The 23,624-nt window shown below is 44.3% G+C and overlaps 2 protein-coding genes across 3 annotated transcripts in view; both read left to right on the plus strand.

The window, feature by feature from the left end:
* The window catches only part of LSAMP (limbic system associated membrane protein), a 637,373-nt gene extending 627,169 nt beyond the window's left edge, over window positions 1-10,204 (plus strand). For both annotated transcript variants that reach the window (XM_055316365.1, XM_055316366.1), the window contains one exon: window positions 2,243-10,204. In XM_055316365.1, coding sequence (XP_055172340.1) covers window positions 2,243-2,340 — 98 coding nt within the window. In that variant the 3' untranslated portion in view covers window positions 2,341-10,204. The remainder of the gene's footprint in view (window positions 1-2,242) is intronic.
* A 12,014-nt stretch (window positions 10,205-22,218) lies between these two features.
* LOC129503706 (proline-rich protein HaeIII subfamily 1-like) lies at window positions 22,219-23,286 on the plus strand. Its single transcript, XM_055316022.1, has one exon. It carries the CDS (start codon window positions 22,219-22,221, stop codon window positions 23,284-23,286), a length of 1,068 nt encoding a protein of 355 aa, XP_055171997.1.
* Window positions 23,287-23,624: the final 338 nt, after the last annotated feature.

Genomic DNA, 23,624 nt, shown 5'->3' on the forward strand with positions numbered 1-23,624 from the left:
CTAATCCAAACAAATGTGCCGCAGAGTTATGCCATTTAAAGCATAGAGAGGAACTAAAATGATAGGGAAATGCATTACCATCTGGCCAGAAGCTCTAGAGAGTTGCCATTGAGAGAGCTTAAAGGTCACAAAGGCCAAAAAAAAAAAAAAAAAAAAAAGTGGTGGTGAAGGGTGTGGGGGGTGGGCTACCAAAAGCATTGAACTGAGACTCTGAACACTGTATTCTAGTGCCCGGTCAACAATTACCATCAGGTGCTTTATGCAGGATACATGATCTTGAACCTGAATTCCCCATGAAAAGCATGAACCCAAAGGTAGTGAGAAAGTGTCTTTTATTAACACAACCCTATAACCATTCAGAAATGTAAAGAATTGACTGATTAAATATTTAAATTGTTTACTCTGTATTTCCATAGCTTTCCAGGTAATAAAGCTCATTTTTATACTATAACTACACTGTTCAAAGTTTACATATTCGCATTTTTATAGTAATATTTTTTATGTTCTCAAAAAGACGCGCTAGTAAAAAATGTTCTATTGAAAATCTTTTTTTTTTTTTTTTCCAAAGATAATGATTGCCTCCATGTTGTGTTTTGTTTGTTCTGGCTATTGTTTTCCACAAACACAAAATTCATTTGCTGAACGTTTGACAGGAGACTTACTGGCAGTCCTTCACTATGTAACTTCACTGTGTGGTGGTGACAGGCAGAGACTGCAGCCAGCCGCCTGGGTAAAAACCCCAGCTCCTCTGCTTACTAGCTGTGTAAATTTTTGCAACAGATTTAACCTCTTTCTGCCTCTTACTATCTCACTGTAAAAAAAATAGGGTTCATTCTAATGCCTGCCTCAAAGCATGGCTATATGCTTACATGTGTAAAGCATTTGCAACAGTACCTTATCGTAAGTGCTGTGTAATTGTTGGTTTTATTGGGTGGTTGTTGCCATTGTTTATGTAAAACACAGATTAGGAAAACATTCTTGAATTCAACATCTTCTCTGTTGCTTGGCCTCTGACCAGATATGTTTGTAGACAATCCTGGAAACCTTTGCATACCAGAGGACGCTTCCGTTGCACATGCAAACCATCATAGGTTTCAACACACGCGCGTATGCACACACGTGCACATTCATTCACACACATTGTATATGTGCCCTCAAAACTGCAAAGTGACCCATAATTAGTCACATTGATTTCTCTTTTAAATATCATTGTCTAAGCATGCAGTCTTAAATCTAAAAATCCTTGTTGTGAAAAGTACTAACATTTTCTTCCTGTGATGGATCTATATGAACAGAACTATGCAAAAGGAGAAAATGGAACAAGCAAAGCGTCAGAGACGAGCTCTTGGGGCCTACGTTTTCTGCCCCAGGTCTCTCCTTTCTGTCAACACACAAATCCTTTCTCCACTCCCTCTTAGATCCACACTCCCATATACCCCACATCGTGTCCATGTTGGGAAAACTAAGGTGGCAGTGGGAATACACAGGGGCCACCCCTCCAGGGTGAATTCTGGACAAGTCCAAGTCTCGGTTCTGCTACTGGCTTGGACCTACCTCTTAACGTCTCTAGGTTTGGTGGTCCCTGTTGTGGTTTTCCTGTTGCCTTTGCTTTTGATCTTTAAAGCGTCACATGAAGAGTTTGGACCAGATGATCCCGGGCTGCCTCTTAAGACCCTACAAGGAGTTCACTTATTCTCTACCTTGCAGCAAGGTGACATTCAGCCACAAATGTTCCTTGGAAACAATTCCCCTTCCCATTAACAAATAAATAATGACTGCTTCCCCCTGAGAAATGAGAGTTTCAGATTGGTCCCATGTTTTATTGATGGAGACACTGTGATGAATCAGCTGGAGGAGCCGGTGTCTGGCTGCTGAAAGACCCCATCAATGCTTGGAATCTTAACGAGTGCTGGCATCACAGCGCTATGCCGAGCAGAGCGTGCGAGAGGAGGCTGGGTGAAGAGGAAGGAGCCCGTTGCACCAGCAGACACGTCAGTGAGCCTTCTCCAGCAGGAGAGCTCTGTGTACAGAAGTGTTCAATCACAGAAACCCCTTGAGATACTTAAAACTCAAGGAGAAGGATTTAGGGAAGATGGTGAGCCCTTCTTGGGCTGTGCCTAAGCGCACTGGCTTTGAGGTGCTGCTCCCTGGCCCTTCATACCTCCGACACTGCCCGCTGTCAGCTGTCACCTGCAGTGGGCTGGCTCTAACTCCTCTCCTGTCTTTCTCTTTTGCATCGCAGGGCCCGGGTCGGTGAGAGGAATCAATGGATCCATCAGTCTGGCCGTACCACTGTGGCTGCTGGCAGCATCTCTGCTCTGCCTTCTCAGCAAATGTTAATAGAATAAAAATTTAAAAATAATTTTAAAAAACACACAAAAATGCGTCACACAGGATACAGAGAGAGAGAGAGCGCGCGAGATGGGGGGAGCCTGTTTATTTTACAACGTTGTGTGTTTATAGATGAAGGGGGAAGTAAGAAAACGAAGAAGAAAATGCACTTAAGACCATTTTAAAGTCCATCAATAAAAGTCTAACTATGAATCAGGGTGGGATTGCTCTACAAGGCTATGTGTATATCGAAGCAAATGTATTCTCTATAAAGATGACATCATGCTAAGGACACCCGGATGTTGTAAAAATAAATCAAGAGAAGAAGTGTCAGATGGGTATGAACCCCCCCACACACACTTTATCCTTCCTTCATTCTTTTGCATCCGTGGGGAAAGAAAAAATAAGGTCTTGCCTTTGGTGTTTCTAATTCCATCATCTTTTTATTTTGTTTTTCATTTGAGCTGACTCCTAGCCATTTCAGACTATCAGTGGAATCCACGCTGGAATCCTGTGTCGAGCCTTTATCCGGCTTTCCTGCCTCCACTATCTCCCCAACTTTTAAGACCATCTCCTCCCCCTCCAGTGTGTTCTATCTCCCCTACATCCATCCCAATTACTCCCCCTTCAGCCCCCCTGCACAAGGCCCCCAGCAGCTGCTTCTCTTCACCCCCTCCCACACCCCCAGCACCAGTCATGCCGCAGACACTAGGAAGTGCCATTTTAATTTTCTCCACTGTATGCGCGTGCTCAAGTCTCTCGCTCTCACGTGGGTGTACGTGTGTGAGCGTGTGTGTCTCTCTCTAAAGCATGCCAAGGGAATGGTCCATGTGTACATAGACTCATTGTGCTGTAGATACTGTCCCGCATTGTAATTGTGAGACGCGGCTGTGACAAGTTGCTGGGGGACATGGTGGGGAAGGAGGCATGGAGCAGAGTCCCCCGCCCTCCCCCCCATGGCTGTCACATGACATCAGCGTGTATCCACACCAAGCCGTGCCCCTTCTAAGGGCAGAGCCTCATATTCCTCTTAGTCCAATCATCAGAACCCAGTCGAGAGTCACTCAGAATATCACTGTAAATGAAAGTGCCTACTATTGATGGGGTGAGCGAACAGTAGAAAGAATCAGTGACGTCAATGAGGTGACCTAGGAGAGAAGGTTTCTGATTTCACTCTTGTTTCATGAGTCTGAGGAATTGATATATTTCCTGGCTTTCTGCAGGCTTAGATCTGCTCTGCTGCAGGAGTGAGTAGCATGTGTTGAGTAAATCCCAAGAAGCAGGAAGGTCTCCAGGTGTCAATTTCCAACAAAAGGATGATGAGCCACGTGGAGATCTAAGCAGGCCTGTTTTTCCCCTTCCCTGATCTTCGAATAACACTGCATTTGGCCCATGGATTCCCTTGAGCAGAGATTATTTCCTATTTCAGATACAATATAGTGAGAGTGAGCAAGGCAGGAAAAGCAGACAGATGCACCGGTCCCTACTCATCTTGTAGAGATAATGGCAGGACCGTGTGCAAAGCATTGACCATAACAAGAAGGAATCCATCCCTTGTGCTCCTTTGCAGATTTCTGTCCTGGTGGTGTAAGCTAAGACTTTATTTGGTGGCCTCCTTTATGCTCCACTGGTAATGTTTGCAGTGTTCATGGTAGTCCATCATTATCCTAGGCCAGGCCACTAAGATCTATGTCACCTTCCCTGCTCACTTTTGGCTTCTGGTTCCTGAAAAAGATACTGTGGGGAATATGGTGCCTAAGTTCACATCGACAAGAGTCCTCTGAAATGTGAATTCGTTCCTTAATCAAAAGAACCAGGAAAATAATTTAGGCAGAAGTTGTATGCATACCTCAAAGCTTGGTTATCACCGCAGCACCAGAATTTTCTTAGGAAAGGTCTTGCGGAGAGAGCTGGCTCTCTGCCTGTAGATATCTTTGTCAGGAAACCAACCATTGCTTTCACTTAGACTATAGGAGGCATCAGAAGTGGCTCAGTTTATGAAAAGACAGAGGATTATTATTGAGGTCCTAATTGAATGTAAAGCCAAATATGGTACCTCATCTAGTTTTGGAACTTGAAAAATAGCTGTCACAGGATATAATACAGAAAACCTCCTAACTGCAAATAGAAAAAGGAAGGAAGAGAGCAAGAAAGGAAGAGAGGAAGCCAGGGAAAAAAGAAGAAAAGGGGAAAGGAAGGAAGAAAGGAAAAAAGGAAAGAAGGAAGGAAGAACGGAAGGATCTGAAATTTCTACTGATAGTTTTTTTTTAATTGAAGGCAATGAGCCTTGCCTTTGAAGGTAATGATCTCTTTGATAAGCAACATTTTAAATCTGTTCTAGGGGATTCTATTGTTTGTTTTGGAAAGCTTATTACCAGCCTTCTTTTATGATTTTGCAGTTTAGACAGGAGACAGAAGTTCAGATTGGGCTTGGGGATGGATAAGAGTATTTGTGGCAGATCCTCACAGAGAAGAGAAATCCTTATCCAAGAAAGGAGCTACTAAAATATAGGGAAGGTGAGCCATATTCCTATCCAGCATCAATTTATTGACAATCGGGGTTTCTCTAACATTGTGGTCGTAGTACAGGAATAAAAGTTTATCATCATTGGTGATAAATGTTCCTCATATATTGAAGAGCCAGTCACATCCTTAAGTGGAAGCTTTAGAGGAATGCATGCTAATTTAAAGATATATAAGAAAAGAAAAGTAGCAGGTGTTAATTCGGTTTAGTATCAGTTTCGGGAACAGATCCTTGTGGCATGTGACACATTTTAATCATACGCCTACATTTTCATAGTATCTCCACCCTATCATAAGGACAAGGTCTTGGTTTTATGGAAGAAGATTCTCCACTGAAAAGAATGTCTGCCTTGTCAGCACCATTTGTTCCCTGAGTTTTAATATAATTGACCATATATTAAACATAATTAAACATATATTGAATATTGTGGTGTTTGCATATATCTCCAGCAGGATCTGGGAATTTAAAAAATTGGTCCTGGCTCCTGTTTCAGAGCAAACATTGACCCCAGAAATCTCATAAGTTTGAGAATGTCTCTAAGCAGTGTGAAGAATGGAGGAGAACATAATTTGGAGAAAGGTCAGGAAAAAGGTAGCAGCCAGAGGACTACACCAAGAAATTGAGTCCGAACATGGAACTTCTTGGAATTTAGTTCATCATATTGCTCTAAATCCCTTCAAGAATCTTGTCCATTGGTACTCAAAACTTGAAACTCTGCACTGAAAAGAACCAACTGGTTGGAAATAATACCCTGAGAGAAGTGAAATTCCATCAATTAATCTGAATGGCTAATATATTTAATGTCCTCTGTATGCAAAACGAAACTCCACTATTCATAAAATGAAATCCTTAGAACTGACCTTCCGTTAAAGAAAGCAGAAATGACCTTGACCAAGGGCACTTCCTGAAGAATGAGAACTATCCTAGGTTTTACAACTGCAGAATTATATCCTCTGTGCAATTGTTCATCAGAAGGTGTTGCCTTGTTGGAGGAACAGTCTTACTTGTTTTGAGACATAAAATCCCTCTGCCCTAAAAGAACTAAGGCTTAGGGAATTTTTGTATTTTCTGTTGGGGAAGAATTGTCCTATTGACCTTTGCCTTCTCTTCCAAGTCAGACAGACTTCTCCCTTGCCATGGGCATTTTTTTTACCACATATTCAGTCAACTGGGGCTATTCATAGAGACCTTGTAAAAGTACTCGTGATTTTCATGTTCTTGGAGACAGAAACAAAAATCTGTTTCTCCTCCAAAAATGGACTTACCTCCTTTGCACACAAAAACTAAACTCCTCAGCATGAGATTATTTCTGAGTTATTACCTACCGGGTGGTTAGCTTCTTAACTACTCCAGAGTCACAGTTTCCATCCCCAGGTTGGTTGTGGTTTGATTGTTTCTATTGGCTTGTCTCCCAGAATCTCTCCTTTTGTTTTTTGCAGGCCTTGAATTATTTGTGGAAAAATAATATATATGTGTATGTATTTTTTTTAATCTTATCTTTACAGATGCTATATTTACAATATTGTATGTATTATAAGACAAATCTAGAATAACGGTTTAAACTTAAAAGGAAGAAAAGTACTGAATTTGGTTTAAAAAAAAAAAGAGCTATGCTTCATTTAGAAAGATACGGAGCCCCATCTTTTTCCACTTTGTAATTATTTGTTTGAGAGGAATTTGTTTGTAGACCAAGTTCCGTGGATTAACCATGGCCTTATTTTTCTCATCTTCATAACTTTTTAGCCTGGATTTAGTCTCAGTTACCAGTAACTACTTTTTTTTTTTTAAATATAGGAATAGAAGTGCAGTGCTATATCTGACCTATAAAAACTATTAATATTTTGAAGACAAATGTTAAACATACCACAAAAATGATGAGATAGGACCCTAAATTAAGAAACACAAATTCAGTTCAGGAAGTCTTCTTCTTTCTTACATTCTTAAAATATTTCTCTTCCAAAGACTACATTTGCCCCAGTGATGTAAATTTTCCATCATGGTTGGCATAGTATCTGTAAACATCTCACTAAATGCAAAATGGAGTTTACATTTATGTGCATACTAGTGGAAGAGAAGTAAACTATTCTCATTTGCATGTAGCTGTGTTGTCAAATGCGGCCAACTGAAATTCAAGAGAGAATTTGTTTTCACCCAGCAATGTACATCACTTTCTTCTTGGCAAAGAAGCTGGTGTTAACATTAGGTTTAGGTTTAACATTTACACCAGCGCAAATGTTTATGGATATTATGGAAAACTTATTTTAAAATCTTGATTTCTTTTCAGTGCATTTACATACTGTGTGCTGATTAATAAATTAGGCACCAATCATGTGTAAATCAATGTAAATCACTAGTTTATGTACATGATATAAACTATGTAAACTTCATTTTTCAGGCGGTGCCCAGGTTCAGCTAAATCTATGAATCTTAAGGAAAAAAAAACCCACAAAAATAAATAAAACTGAAGCATTTCACAGGTCAGAATGGGAAGGAGTATGACTAATGTCTCGAACAAGAAAGTTGCCTCAGCAAAAGGAAGCAGACCCACAGGAATTCCTAAAGGTCGACATCCTGCTCATGTCACGGGAGGCCACCTCTTAGTTCCTGTGGGACCTAAGTGGAGTTTTTCCCAATTGTTGCCCAGTTGGCTCACCTGACCCCAAAACAAGGGAAATGAGAAGACAGGGAGGAAGGAGTTTTAAGGGCTCATGTGTCTGTTGCATCAACTCCCAGCGTCTTCTAGATACTTCTTACCTACCATCTAAGATGGCTTATTTAAATAGGTCCAAGGAAGTCACCTACAGCTCGAGGAGTACAATATTACTCCATTTTTATTTTCCACCCAAAAAATGACATTGGGAAAGCTTCTTTGTCATCTTGATTCTAAGAAATTGTAGATTTCTTAGAAATATGTTATATTCTTGAGAACTATCTTGCCAAATTACCCTAGGAAATTATTACTTTTACTTAATCTGACAAACCTATATTTCTACATACCTATCCTGAATATTGCAACTGAGGACAGAATTACTTTAACTGGGAGTATCTCTCTCAGGCACCTTCTCTTGGAGTCTTTCTGAAGGGTCTGATGTGTTTATATAGAGTGACATATATACATTTTCTACAATCTGAACAGCCACAAAGAGGCATCAAAGAGATGACTTTGGGACTTACGAGAACTTTCTGCATGGACTGTTATAGAAAGAGATTTAGGTGAAATTAACATTACACTTAAAGTACATTCCTCCACCCAAGATAAATGGCAAGTTTAAGGTGAAGCAGAATGGCAAGAGAATTGGAATCTGGCTAGGGTCTGGCCACACAGACAAGTGAGGTGACCTTAAGCAAGTCACTTAAACTTCCTGAGACCTGGTTTTCTCATCCCAAAAATAAGGTATTTGGATCACATCTCTAAGACTTCTGGCAACTCTAAACTCTGATTTCAAATAAGAATGTAATGCTCATGTAGGATGTGGTCAGCTGATCATTCCATGTCACCTCCAGTTTGGCCCCTCTCCCACCTTGGTTCCTCCGAACCATCATTCCATCATCTCCATTTCCAAAGTGAAAACTTCTAGAATACAGGGTCCCTGGACAGGTTCTAAAATTCTCTTTTGAACAAAACTTCTTAGCAAGGTAGAGAAGGGACACATTCAGATGAGACTGAAGACACTGAAATAACTGGAGTTGTTTCCTTATAATATAAAATCTAACTGTTGAACTGTATTCTAATAGCCTTTCATAGGAAGGAAAGTAGCCAGGCTATTATGCATGTTGTGTGTATGAAAGGAAACATCAGTTTTGTTTTGTTTTGTTTTGTTTTGTTTTGTTTTTTCTCATTCTGGGCCAAGTGCCTCATTACAGTAAATGTGTGTCCTTGAAAACTCTTTGCCTTTGCTGATGGCAGTAAGCAAGTGGTCCCAGGCAGGTTCAAAAGGCTGTTCTGTGAGAAACAGACAAGACAATACATTTTGTTTTGTAAGGATTTTCTCATGGCATAGTTGCCCTAAACTTGACTAAGAGCTGTGAAGTCAAGCAAGTGGACTGAGAGAAAACAAGCCTCATTTTGAAAAAGTACAGGTCGAGATCATTTAAAGAAGACAAGCTAAAAATAGGACAAAAATAAACAGAAGGTGACAGAATCGAACACAGGGAGAGTTGTTGTGAAAGGCCCAAATCAAATGTGGAAGCTCAGTTCTCTGAGGGAAGAGTACGCAGAAATGCTATTTCTCAGGCAGTTCGTGAGGAATTACTTTCTTGTGCCATATGCTGAATGGATTGAGCACAGGCCCACTTGTTTCAACCCATCAAAGTGTAGCCCCACACCATCCTGGAGGCTCAACTTAGCTTTTCATTCATTGCCTAAGAGAACAGAAACAATCCGAGTCTCCCTTGTCCCGAAAAGCAGGGATTATTCATAATTTCCCAGCACTTGTATTGGGTGATGTAGATAAGGATGTGCGATGTGTTTAGAGCACTTTCAAAGCTCTCTTTAAATGGGAGAATGACCCACCCCTCCCTGAGGACAACTCTCCATTTGCATGGTTATTTCAGAGGTGTCTCATTGAGTGGTGCTCCTGGATCTACTCCTACAGCTATGTTTTCCTCTGCACAAGCCTTCTGTATGTAAAAGCCAGGCACAGAGTAAAAATCTGCTTCTTGCAAATGAAGAAAATACGTGGAACTACTAGCTTCATGGCACGCAGCAGTAATTCTAAGCTATCTGCAGCCTTTTTGGGACCCACTTCCCCAAGTCTTTGCTCTTCACCAGAGAATGTAAATGGTTCATTCTGGTGATCATGGCCAAGTGCTGCTCCCTAAGTATTCACTGGGATGGGGGGAAGGTTAAAGGGAAAAAAAAAACTGCAGGGGGAGAGAAGCATGGAACAAAACCTCCACCTTCTTTCCCCCCACACTGCTTCACCCCTTCCTTCTCACTGCTCTATTGAAGGGTGTATAAATCCTGCTCTTGGTTAGAATTCTCCTTATTAACAGTGTTATATACATATAAATATATATATATATAAATATATTCCTTTTTTTTCACCCCTATAGACTTTTCCTTGATGATACAACACATGGCCATTTTTTGTTTTTTTGTTTCTTTTTGTTGTTCAAAGTTTATTTTTGTTTATTGGATGGATTTTTTTTTCCCCTGGATACTAGCTCTGTGGAGGAAAATAAAAAGCGCAGTGTGTGTTAAAAAAAAAAATAATTAAAATTAAAAAAAAAAGCTTTTTTTCTTTTCTTTTAAAATGTATTTAAATTCTGTTTCTCTCTTCTGTTACTTTACACGTATGAATGCTCTGCTCTTCTGTGATCTTAAAACAAAAATGAAATAAACGTGAAAAGGAGATGTGTCTTCATTGACCTGAGTCGGTGATCTTGTGGTTGACTGCCCTGCCTCTTGGAGGTTTTCATGAATAAGACAGGAAATGAAGCCAATGATGACAATAACGTGAGGAGTGGGTGGACAAAATACTGAAGAATCCCTTGAAGGCTCTATCAATATCTCTCCTATCACAGAAGGGGATGTGGTATTTACAATAATTGTCTTCATCTAAGCAAAGAGGTTCTCTGAGTTTTTCTTTTTTGCCCTTAAGGGGCAATAAGAAAGAGCATTAATTACCATTGGGAAGCTATAGATGGAGCATTAAGAAGTTCCAGATTGTTAGATTTGAGTGAGACCTTAGGACATGATCCAAAAAAACATTAGGGAGTATACTCTTTCTTTAAACTCTCCATAGTAGAAGTATATCTTTAAGGATGAGTTTTAATAAGTTCCTACCTGATAGCAGTAGAAGGAACAAAATGACTTTCTAAAGCCACCTATTTTTTTTTCTACTGATGAAATGGAGAGTTTGTTTTCTTTTCTTACTGAGAGCCATTACCTTCACAAAATGTGTCCAGAATCTCTCTACAATTCCTATAGCATTGCACGGGACAGACAGGAGATAGCGAAAGAAAAGGAGAAATAAGCAATTCACAGTCCAAAGGGGTTGAAGTGGGTTCATTGTACATGGGAAATGATTGGGAGGGTCTGAAGTTTGAGTCATAGGAGCCAAATTAGGTCAAGAAAAAAACAAGAGAACTGATGTTGAATCAGAGTGGGTGGCTGGGGGAGAGGGTGAGGAAGTAAGTACTGGTTTGCTATCAGCTTCAATAATTGGCAAAAAGTCTCAAACAGAAGCAAAACCCTTGGTTTCCTTCTGGTTTAAAGAGACAGTTTAAGGTCTGAATCTCCCCCAAATTAGAATTTTATATAAAATTCTGAAAATGCCTTTCTTCAATGATTTTTACCAAACTCAAAGTTAAAGACACAGTTCTCAACCAAAATTGCCCTCACGCCAGACACGAGCCACACATGCAGGGACCCCCGAGCCACCATCATTTCTGATCAGCTCGCTACAATTCAGAGGTTCCCTCTACCCTCTCAGATGTAATAATTTCTAGAATGACCCAGAACTCAGTAAAGTGTTTTCCTTATGATTACAGTTTTATTACAGCAAAAGGATGCAAATCAGACAGAGGTAGAGACATGTAGGGCAAAGTCTGTGAGAATCCCAAATGTGAAATTTCCTTTGTTTTCTCCCCATGGAGTCAGGACATGCTACCCTCCCAGTATATTGATGTGTGACAATATCCAGAATTTGGCCAACCAGGAGGCTCATGCAATCTTTGGGGCACAAAGTTGCTTTTTTTTTTTTTTTTTTTTTAAGATTTTATTTATTTATTCATGAGAGGCACACAGAGAGAGAGGCAGAGACACAGGCAGAGGGAGAAGCAGGCTCCATGCAGGGAGCCTGATGTGGGACTCCATCCCGGGGCCTCCAGGATCACGCCCTGGGCTGAAGGCAGAGTTAAACCGCTGAGCCACCCGGGGCTGCCTGCACAACGTTTTTATTAAGAGTTTGATCACTTAGGCATGATTGATTGAATCACAGGCCAAACAGCTAAATTCCCATCTCCACATCAGGCTGAAGGCAAACAAGACTCAACGCCGCATCTACCCTAACTTCATGGCTGGTATTTCTGGCATGACCAGTCCCCATCCTGAGTCATCTTGTTGTCATAAACTCTCTAGGGGCCCTAGGGGCCCAACATGAATAACAACGAAACTCCTACCACTTGGAAAATTCCAGGGACCTAAAGGTTACCCAAGAACCTAGGGTAAAATGTAGCCAGTCTTTATTATATACCTCCCATTTCCAACCTTATATTAAAAAAAAAAAAAAAAAAAACTTGGAATCTCTAATAGCATTGTCCCCAAGTGGCTTGAGACTTTATTTCCTTTTAGCCACAAAAGCTACAGGGTTAGAAAGTTAATACCACCTCGAGGCTTTGCCTTCTGAGTGCCTCAGAAGAAATTCCTTGTTGTATACCCTACTTTCTACTGTCTTTATATCCATGTATTTAAAAGTATGTTCAAAGCAGCAGCTGAGAGCTGGGAAGAAGGTGAGTCTGTAATCTAACCTCTTAGTGAAAGGTCTTTTTCACCTTGGTGATCCTTTCAGACCCAACATGGTGAACGGCTAGTAATTTGGCAAACGTTTATCAAAATAGAATTGAGTTGTGTTCAATGCAACCAACAAATAGACTTCATGCAGAATTTGTCTCTACCAATCACTGTAACCTCACCACAGTGGTGGAAGTCTATGGAACAAAAGGCAGATCCCCCCTCACAGGCACATACTAAATTTGTTACACAAACATGGTACATTGGCTGCCTGTAAGCCCAAGACTGGAGACTTAATGGTCTTTGGTGTGAAGAGGAAAAGGCCCTTTCTCCACTCTCCCCGTCAACTTCATTCTCTTTGACTCCATAGACTGGCCCATTAGGATACTCTTTCCTCAGTCAAGTTACTTCCTGGCCCCAAAATTTCAAATTGTTGAGGATCTTTTGCAAACCCTGAGAATTATGTTTGAGAACACTGGGGAGGGGAGGTCTTCTAATTCAATCATCTCTCATAGACCCAACCATTCTCAATGAAAAGGTGCTGACTGACTTGTCATGTGCTTTTAAAACAAGACCGTTTTTACTACACAAGGTTATATGAAATTGGGACTGGCCATGTTATCTTTACTTTGCGTTATTACCTGCTTGCCCTGCCCCTGTCTGGCCTCCCAGATCAAAATCAAGGGCTATTGGTACAAAGTACTTCGACCTTGGGTCTGTGTGCGTGGAGAAGATGCTCCTACTAGCAGGAGCGTACACCAGAGGTGGACCTGAAAGCAGAAGGAGTAGGGGTCCCCAGAAAAAGAAACACAAGACATAACTTTTACAACACAAGAGAAATCACTTTCTTCCCCCAGCTATTTTTGTGTTCTATGCCCTCCCAGCTCTTCTAGCCCAAGCACACTTCTTGCAGAATTTCCTAGGAAGTGTTAGGATTACAAACAAATGCAAAAACCTCAGTAGTTAAAGATTGAAGGGAACAAGTGGAATGTAAAAACTAACAGCCTCTATCAAGCCAGGAAATAGCCTAACTATATCAGAGACAATAAATCAATGGTAAAACTCCCAGGGCTATTTCAAAAGTAAAGTTTGACCCAACGTACATTCTTGAATTGTTCTTGTGGAATTGAAACTGTGCCCCATAGGGTTAATGAAGTTAAAACTAGCAGAAAACTTAAATCCTATTTTTTCAGAGAACTGCAGCCAAATGTACCATGTTTGTGTAACAAATTTCGTGAACTAATCAGCTATTGTGTCTTTTCAGACCCTTACTAACAAATCCACTAGCTGTTTTTACAGAAGCCTGGACTCAAGGTCAACCGAAATGATTCCAGCCTCTGAACAAGCAAAACCCTGCCTTCCTTACCCAAGATAATAAGCCAAAGACCCAATCCAGTTTGTATGGGCTCTCAGAGCCTGCCCATAGCTGTGTCTTTTCCAGGGGTTACCTCTGCTTCATTATAATGTCAAAGGCTCCGCCCTAGGAGCACAAGCTCATTAACTAACATAGGACCCCCGTATAGGCATGCTTTCTAAATATTACCTGTGCAACCTTTTGCCTGCCTTCATGTGGGATGACAAAGCGACAAAGCTCCCCTTTTTGACTATCCTTCCTTAAACCCTAAATAAAAAGAACCCACTCACCCCTGCTCAGGGAGCCACCATTTGGAAGTTATTTTCCATGATCTCCTTATTTACTGCAAATAAAGATTACTTTGTGTGACAACCCGTCCCCCCCCCACCCCCACCCAGTCTCTACCTATAACTCTAGGATGAGGGAACTTCTGGTTACAGACCCTGATCAAAAGCTCAGGAATGGAGAAGGACTCTGATCAGGCCAAGAGAAATGATGTGGTTGTGGTCCCAAGCAGCTTCAGCTAAAAGAGTCTTGAGAAGCTCTTAGGCAGTTGTCAATGAAAAAGGACCCGCCCCACGTTCTCTGCTATGGCAGCCATAGGTTCCACCCACAGACCTCTACTAAATTAACATTTTGACTCCAAATCTGTGGACTTTGAATCCCTGTCCTTTTATTCTTTCCAGGTTCTTAGATAATTAGTGTAACCTGCACTGCTGGGTTTTTGCCTTATCCTTAATAGGTAAATTCCCAGGCCCTCTACCAGCAGTCATGAGATGGAAGAACCTTCAAGTAGCATCGATTCACCCAGGTACATTAATATTTCAGCAAATTCTGAAAGAAAAAAGAAAACAAAACCACCCAGAACCAAGAGGATTGACCAAGGAAAGGACTGAGAATCCCTTCCAAATACTTGCACTTACACTTCCTACTTGCAATGCAGTTGGGTCGTAGACTTGAAAAAGCTCCTCATAAACGTGGCCCCTAGGTCTGGCCAATCTTTTCCCACTTCACCAGCCTGGACCAGCTGTGGTACACTGCCCTGAAAACCTGAGCAGGCCTGGAGAGTTATGTTGCCTGGCCAAGAAAGAAATGAGCCCAAAAGAGGCCTGGTTCATGCCCATTAAATACACATGGGCTTCCCCAAGATGCACACTTCCCCTGCCCTACACGCACTCATCATGCAGCCACATTCCAGGACCTGGAGAATCTGTCTCAGGGCATACACGACCTCTGGCAAAATGTGAAAAGATACACAGCTCTCCCTCTGCATCTATTAATCCTTGTTTTTACAGACTCCATCTTTCAATGAAAAAAGCCTGGCTCAGGCTTTCTCTTGTTGTTCTAGAGGAATCGTAGCCTTCTTTCTAAATAACAACATTGATATTTTCCCCTTTTTACTCCTAACTTGTGATAAAATAATGGTACGTTCAGGATGATGAGATAAATGGATATTAAGGAGTTGGACTAGCAAGGACCCCAATTACTCTCACATTCTAATTTTTTTCTTTTCTTATGAATTCTTTTTAAATAATATTTATGAAATGTATTAATATATGCCTATCCTTCTTTGTCAAAATAGCACCTATATAAATAGTCCTGATATTATATCTCTCTACTTTAACAGTATAATGATGCGATATTTATGTATGAAATGTTTGCAGTCGCTGTTCAGATTATTATTCGGTATTGATTATCTTCTATTGATTCACATTCTAAATTAATACTGAGAAGAAACAAGAGATGAAAACACAGGAGAGTTTTTTTCCCCAGTGTGATTAGTGTTAACGACACAGGCCTGCACACCAGGGCCACCGTGAATTGTCACGCTAGATCTTAATGGGAATGAACTGAACTTTTCTTTCATTTTTTTTTCTCCCTCTCTCTCTCTAATTTTTTTTTCTTCTGTTTAAAGTATCCTAAATAGGCACTAAGGTTTTCGTCTCCCCAAAGTCCCTTTGAAAATAAAGAAGTAATAAAGCAGAGGTTAAAACAAAAGTTCCTGTGGATACAGTCACTGTTTTCATTACCATTTTAAATGGTTATTTTTAATGGTACATTTAACTAAAGCTAACTTATCCATGGAAAGAGAATATGGCCATTAAGATCGGCATCTGTTGAACAAACTGAGGCCCACGTTCAGTGATGCATGATTATAACACCAAGAATATTACATGCTAACAGCAGCCTCATTAGCATTAATTGCTGCATTTTGTCTCACTTAAAGCCTCCTGTATATATAACATTTGCTAAATACGTTATTGTTTTTGAAATAAATACACCCTAAAATATTATCACATAAATAACAATGGAACCAAGATTGGCACGGGGTGGTGCAATGAGAAGAAAAGAGAGCCAGTGATACCTCTGTGGCCTGACAGTGACCACACGGCCTGACGATGGTAACCTGAAAAGAGTTCACACAGAGGGGAGCAGCACTACAAATACAAGGTTACTTCTCTCTATTTAACAAGTTGTTCAATGGGAGTGGTGGGAAAAACCTCTGGAGAGGTGTGACTACACAGAGGCCAATTACCGTGCGCTCATTCATTCATTCATTCACTTGTTTGTCCACTTACAAATCTGAAGAGACCAGTGTGGGCCATGCATCATGCTTAATTATTCACTTGCTCCCTGAGGACAAGCTTTTGTCCTCTGGACGTTATGTCTGGCTGGGAAGACAGACTTTTTTTTTTTTTTTAAGATTTATTTATTTTAGAGAAAGAGAGAAAGAGTACACAAGTAGGGGTGGGGAGGAGCAGAAGAGAAAGAGAATCCTCAAGCCGACTCCCCACTGAGCGCGCAGCCTGACCAGGGACTCAAAGCAGAGCTGGATTGCAGGACCTGAGATCGTGACAGATCCAAAATCAAGAGTCAGCTGCTTAACTGACTGAGCCACCAGGCACCTTGTTCTCTTTAGGATCTCATTTTTAAATAATCTTGATATCCAATGTGGGGCTCAAACCCACAGCCACAAGATCAAGAGTCGCACACTCTACCAACTGAGCCAGCCAGGTGACGCAGGAAGACAAAAAAGTATAACAAAAGTAACAAAAGTTTAACAAAAAAGTATAAGTCAATCCTTTCATGATGCAAATAAAGTATTTTAACATTTGGCCAAAAGGACCACATATGTATGCCTAAAGCTGTGTGTAGGTGAAATTGGGATCGCTAAAAATGGGGCTGTGAACACTCTTTACGAATGGAGGGGGCAACTTTTCAGAACTCTCTACCACATGCATTGTCCTAATTCCTCCATTTCCTTTTTAACTATTTGACTCCGAATGGTACTTCTGCCCTTCTCTCAGAATGTCACACACACAGACACACATACCTGTGTCTGTAGCAATACTTTCTCCACTTTAAGCTTCACAGCTGTCCTGCATCATTATCCCTTCTGGACTTTCCCCCTTTATGATCTGTCACTGAAAAATACACATTTATTGTTTTGGCTATACTCTTGTCAACACACCATTCATTTGTTCATTCATTATCCAGTTATTTGTGGGTCTTGTGGGTCTTTACTCTCCCCCCCTTTTTGATTTTTTTAAGATTTTATTTATTTATTTGAGAGAGAGAGAGAGAGAGAGAGAGACAGAGAGACAGAGAGACAGAGAGAGAATGAACAGGGGAGGGGCAGAGGCAGAAACAAGCTTGCCACTGAGCAGGGAGCCCGAGGTAGGGTTCAATCCCAGGATCCCAGGATCATGACCTGAGCTGAAGGCAGACTTAACCCACTGAGCCACCCAGACACCCCTGTGGGTCCTTACTTCTGCCGGGCTCTGTGCTAGGGCCTGGGATGCCCTTGCGAGTGGAGGTGAATGCTATTTTTTGATCCTTATCTTTCCCTGTTTACTCAAGCTTCTGGTTGAGAAGAATGTTTTGAAAGAGTGATAAGTGATAGTCAATAGACTGGAATCCAAATTCAGATCTACACGCTTCCAGCCATTGCTCTCAACCACGGCACTATCTTCTAGCACCAAGAAGAATTAGCAGTCTGAAGAGGCACCATAAAAATGCTACGTATTACACGCAGTAATAATGGTGGAGAACTAACAGGCCACGTTTCATAGATAAGGAAACTGAGCCTGATGGGTTTATTGGTGGGCTGTTTTAATCTGATTAACCCTCCCCGTGCCTGTCATCTAATCAGGTTTTTGTCCTCTATCACTTGGGAAAGGGTGGAGGACTCCTTCCAGGGTGGTGTAAAGTCCTTCTAAGGGTAGTTTCCTCTTAGGGTGGGGTCTTTGTCCCTGCCTGCCTCTCTTCCAGTTATCCTTCATCAGATATGCTGAGAGAGGGTTGAGCTGAACTGTGTTCCCTCAAAAAATTCACAATTGGGGATCCCTGGGTGGCGCAGCGGTTTGGCGCCTACCTTTGGCCCAGGGCGCGATCCTGGAGACCCGGGATCGAATCCCACGTCAGGCTCCCGGTGCATGGAGCCTGCTTCTCCCTCTGCCTGTGTCTCTGCCTCTCTCTCTCTTTCTCTCTCTCTCTGTGACTATCATAAATAAATAAAAATTTAAAAAAAATTCACAATTGAAATTTTAAGCCCTTAGTACCTTAGAATGTGATTGAATTTGGAGATGGAGTCTAGAAAGAGATAACTAAGGCTAAACGAAGTCACCAGTGGGGTCCTTATCCAATATGACTGGCATCCTTATGTGAAGGGGAAGAGACACCAGGTAGGCTCTCGCACAGGGAAGAGATGATGTGAGGACACAGCAAGAAGGTCCCTGTGATATTGTGATTGATTACAAATATGTATTTGCTCACTCAGATGACTAAAATATATTTCCTATACATTTATATTTGGCCTTTGTTCATGGTTCTGGTCTCACAGCTCTCAAAATCCTTGGAATTTACTGAGTGATAGGAGAAACAGGGCACATCTTTTGTCATAACATTCGGTTTCTTACCCTCAGTTCCTAACATGGCTTTAGGACCATAAAGACTAAATGGGTGTCTTATTATTCACAAGTCCCTTTATTTTATTAAACAAATTTTTTTATTGGAGTTCAATCTGCCAACATATAGCATCACACCCAGTGCTCATCCCACCAAGTGCCCCCCTCAGTGCCCATCCCCCAGTCACCCCAACCCCCTGCCCACCTCTCCTTCCACTACCCCTTGTTCATTTCCCAGAGTTAGGTGTCTCTCATGTTTTGTCACCCTCACTGATATTTTCACTCATTTTCTCTCCTTTCCCTTTATTCCCTTTCACTAATTTTTATATTCCCAACAAGTCCCTTTATATCACAACTGGGTTGTTTTTTTTTGTTTGTTTGTTTGTTTTTTGTTGTTGTTTTTTTTTTTTTAACAAGGTAACTTTTGGAAAGCACCTAACAAGGTAACTTTTGGAGGCTGGCTGCCAGGAGGGGATCCACCATGAATAGAGGGTGGAACTTTTACTCACATCTCCGGATCTCTGGGCATGGGAAAGGGGCTGGAGGTTGAATTGATCACCAATGACCAATGATTTAATCAATTATGCTGATGTAATGAGGCTTCCACTAAACCCCTACAGGACTGGTTTCAGAGAGCTTTTGGGTTGGTGAGCATATGGAGGTTTGTGTCCTCTGAGAGAGCGTGGAAGCTCTGTGCCCTTTCCCCACACCTTGCCCTGTGCACCTCTTCCATCTGGCTCTTCCTGAGTTATATCCTTTTATAATAAACTGGTGATCTAGCAAGTGATATGTTTCTCTGAGTTCTGTGAGCTGCTGTAGCAGATTAATTGAACCCAAGGACATGGATTGCTCATTAAGAGCTTCCAATCTGTAGCTTGTTGCTCAGAAACAGGAGCAATAACCTGGGCTTGGGACTGACATCTGAAGGGAAGGGGTGGTTGTGTGGACCTGTGCCTTTAACCTGTGGGATCTGACGCTGCCTCCAGGTAGATCTTGTTGGAACTGAATTGAATTACAGAACATCCAGCTGGTGTGTGAGAATTGCTTGTTGGTGTGGGAACCCTCTCCAAACACACACACACATACACACACAGAGAGACTTTGCAAATTGGGTCCCAGAATCCCATCTAGTGGTCATCTGCAAGACAAGGAGAGAGACCTCAGGAGAAGCCAACCTCACCTGCATCTTGACCTTGCACCTCCAGCCTCCAGAACTGTGAGAAAATAAATTTCTTTTAATTGAGTCACCAGTGTGTGCTGTTTTATGGTAGTCCCAACTATCTAATACCGAGAGCAAGTTCATTCATCCAGGTGAAGTTTTGCTAAATGTTTTAACTTTTCAACCTTAGGGTGAAGTTACTATATGAGGATGTGTATTTCTACTCTCATCTAAATCCAAAGGCAAATCACTGAGTCCCATAAAGTAATAAATCGTGTGGATAGGGGTAAAAAAAGAAAAGTTAGCTGTGTGTATGTGTGTTGGGGGGGAGGGTAATGTGCAAAAATATTAGATTATATATATATATATATATATATATATATATAGAGAGAGAGAGAGAGAGAGAGAGAGAGAGATGCATTTCAATTTATTTCTAGCACTAGAAAATAGATTTAGAGAGGTTCCCACTCCACTCTGTAGTACAGATTCACAGATTCATCTGAATTCTTTGCCATGAACTCTCCCTGTGGCACAGAAGCTGAGCATGGAAGCGAGGAAGCTCACTGACCACTATGGGAGACTAACCTTGCCGCATGGGAGCAAGCTTTGGTAAAGCCCAATTAACAGTACGGGCTCTTTGGCTGAATCCTGATGGAGGATCATAAGAAAATGTACTAAACAGATTTAAGCAGGAAGAGGTGTCAAGAAAGAGTGAAAAGGAAACAGGAAATAGTAACTGTTTGAACGTTAGAGGATTAATGAAAACAATTATTTAATGATCTGGTGTCATAGCCTTAATTGGTTTGGAAAAACCATGGCATCCATGCTTTCCCCCCACGCCTGGCTCTGGGGAGCATCTTTTGACTTTGCAAAGCATGCCACATACACAATCTTTTCAACCCCACAACAACTTATGGGAGACAAGAGTAACGTAACTCTCCCTATTTTTTTTTATTTTATTTATTTATGATAGGCACAGAGAGAGAGAGAGAGAGAGAGAGAGAGAGAGAGAGAGAGAGGCAGAGACACAGGCAGGGGGAGAAGCAGGCTCCATGCACCGGGAGCCCGACGTGGGATTCGATCCCAGGACTCCAGGATCAGCGCTCTGGGCCAAAGGCAGGCGCTAAACCGCTGCGCCACCCAGGGATCCCCCTAACTCTCCCTATTTGATGATAACCATGTTACAGAAAGGCTGTGCATTCGGAGGAACCAATGCTTTTTTCTCTTCGTATTACTTATCCGCATCACAGTCCATTAACCACAATGAGAAATGGCTTCTCTCCAAACCGCATTCCTTGAATGTCCCTGGCAAGTCCCAGAAAAAGGGTGGAACACCAAGGATGTCTGTCCACCGAGTGACCCATCACAAGCCCATCCCCTCCACTCATCATACAGATAGGCCATCACTTCTCGTGTGGCAAAATACACTGTATTGGCCAAAAACATTGTCATAAAACCATTTGCTGTGGTTGAGTTGGGGCATTGCTGCCCACGCCCGTATGCACTGATCCATCTCCTGCCAAAACAGTTTTTATCATCTTGTCCAGGCTTCTTAAACGTGACCCCTCCGCCCCCCACCACCTTCCCCCCCTCAAATTTGGAACAAGATTGGGCCCTGTTGGCCAAACAGCCACCGAGATGAGATGTGGAAAAGCCCTTTCAACCTTTGCGCTCCGGCTAGCGGGGACCTTGCAGACCGCCCAGTCTTCTGTGCTTCCGGAGATGGAAGAGCTTAGGTCCGGAGCTACAAAAGTGGGTCAGAAGAGCCCATTTTCCAGGCTCTGTGTGGCCTGGGCTTTGCTTCGTGTGCTGATGGGCAGGTCGCGGAAGGCTTTGTGTCACACACGTCGGGATTCTGGGCGCCACGATCGGTTTCCCAAAGCCCAGGCCGGCCCACGGGGTCGGTGCGGCGACGGCGAGCGCAGGGGCCAGGCCGGCGCCCCGGGTCTGCGCTGTCCCCGGGCCTGCGGGGCACGAGCCTACCAAGACCAGGCAGGAGAATGGGAACCCCCTTCCGGCGGCCGCCGGACACGGTGGGGCGCAGGACAGCGGAGAGAGGAGGATGCGGAGGTTCACAAGGTCACCTCGCGGGGACGTGACGCCCCCTGTCCCCGGCCAGGCCTCCCCGCGCCGCGGCCGCCACCGAGTCCCTCCTCGCGGTCACGCGGCCTCTCTTGCTTCTTCATTTCCTGCATTTCCCTACTCCTTTCCCTCCTCTCCATTATCCTGTCGCAGACAGGCTCTTAGAGCTCTTCCCCCCTCCACCCCCACGCACCCCTCATTCATTAGTCATTAACCCGAGATCCGCGTCTACCCCGGCAGTTGAACGGAGCCGCAGAAACGCGGCTCGAAAAACACCCGGAGGGGACGCGGCGGGGGCGGGGGGGCGGGGGCGGGGCCTGCGGGGCTGCGGGGCCGGGCGGGGGCGGCGGGGGTGGCGGGGGCGGGGCCTGCGGGGCTGCGGGCCGGGGCTCGGGCGCCGCCGAGATGCCCGCACCGGCCGCGCGGGGGCAGAGTGAGCGCAGGCGGGCAGGCGCCCCCGCAAAGCGCGACCCCAAAGCGCCCCCGAAAAGCGCGGCCCCTGCAAAGCGCAGCCCCGAAAAGCGCTCACCCGAAAAGCGCAGCCCCCCCAAAGCGCGCCCCCCAAAGCGGCCACCCCCACCCGGAAAGCGCCCCCACTACAAAGCGCGCCCCCCAGATGGCACCCCCCCAAAGCGCGTCCTCCCAAAGCACGCCCCCCGCAAAGCGCGGCCCCGCAAAACGCGCCCCCTGCAAAGCGCACCCCCGCAAAGCGCGCCCCCTCCCGCAAAGGGAGGCCTCCGCAAAACGCGTCCCCTGCAAAGCGCGTCCCTACAAAACGCCCCCCCGCACACCACGCCGCCTGCAAAGCGCAGCCCCGCAAAGCGCGCCCTCCTCTCCCGCAAAGCGCAGCCCCGCAAAACGCGCCCCTACAAAGCGCCCCCCTGCATACCACGCCCCCTGCAAAGCGCAACCCCCCAAGTCGCGCCCCCTCAAAGCGCAGCCCCGCAAAGCGCGCTCTCCCCCTTCCACCTCCCCCCCCCCCCCCTCCGCAAAGCGCGCCCGGGAGCGCTTGCAGGGCCGGCGGCGGGGCGGGGTGGGTGTGGCCGCCGGAGCGGAGGGCGGCGGGCGGGGGCCTGTGTCCGCGGCGGGGCGGCCGCGGGGAGCCGGGAGCGCGAATCCCGCCTGGGCGAGGACAGACCCAGCTTTTCCCGAGACAAAGGAGGGTGTGCGGCTGCCTGCGACGGGACCGCGAGGCCAGGCTGGGCGAGCCGGGGTCCCCCCGCCACCCCGGTCACGGGTCCGCGGCCGGGGAACCTAACGGGCAGCGTGGTTTGGCCACTTGGGGGACCGGCAGGGATGGAGCCGCCCCCCGCAGTCTGGGGTGCTGGGGGGAAGGTTGATTTGCAGCGCGGGGGGGCGTCCTGCGAGCAGCGCCCCCAGGGGGCGGGGGTTAGCGCCACCCTCGGCCTGCGGCGCCCTCGGAGCTGCAATCGGAGCTGCTGCGCGACTGTTTGCCCCGGGTCAGCCCCTTAGGCCCCCCCACACCTGCACCCCGCGCGCAGCGGGGCCTGGCGGGCCTCTAGGGCTCCGCTCTGTGACACATCCCCTACTCGTGTGGCCAGGCTAATAACACTCATAAAATAGCAATAATAAACGCGTATTGCGTGCTGTGTGCCAGGCCTGCGCTGCTCTTACGTGGCCGGTGGTCCATAATGAGCAGCAACAGGCCGCAGCAAGGGCGCTTGAGAAAGTCACTGTATCAGATTTCCTTGGTTTCGGGTTGAGAGCATGAGAGGGATTTTTTTTCCCCCTTCCAAGAAGGGCGCTGGGTCTGGGGGTCCCTCAACCTTCAGATGGGCAAGAAGCCCTGT

Source organism: Nyctereutes procyonoides, unplaced genomic scaffold, assembly GCF_905146905.1.
Source record: "Nyctereutes procyonoides isolate TBG_1078 unplaced genomic scaffold, NYPRO_anot_genome, whole genome shotgun sequence".
NCBI lineage: Eukaryota > Metazoa > Chordata > Mammalia > Carnivora > Canidae > Nyctereutes > Nyctereutes procyonoides.

Bases quoted from the DNA above. Each gene is read 5' to 3' on its own strand.
- LOC129503706 (XM_055316022.1), top strand. From the start codon at position 22,219: ATGCCCGCACCGGCCGCGCGGGGGCAGAGTGAGCGCAGGCGGGCAGGC.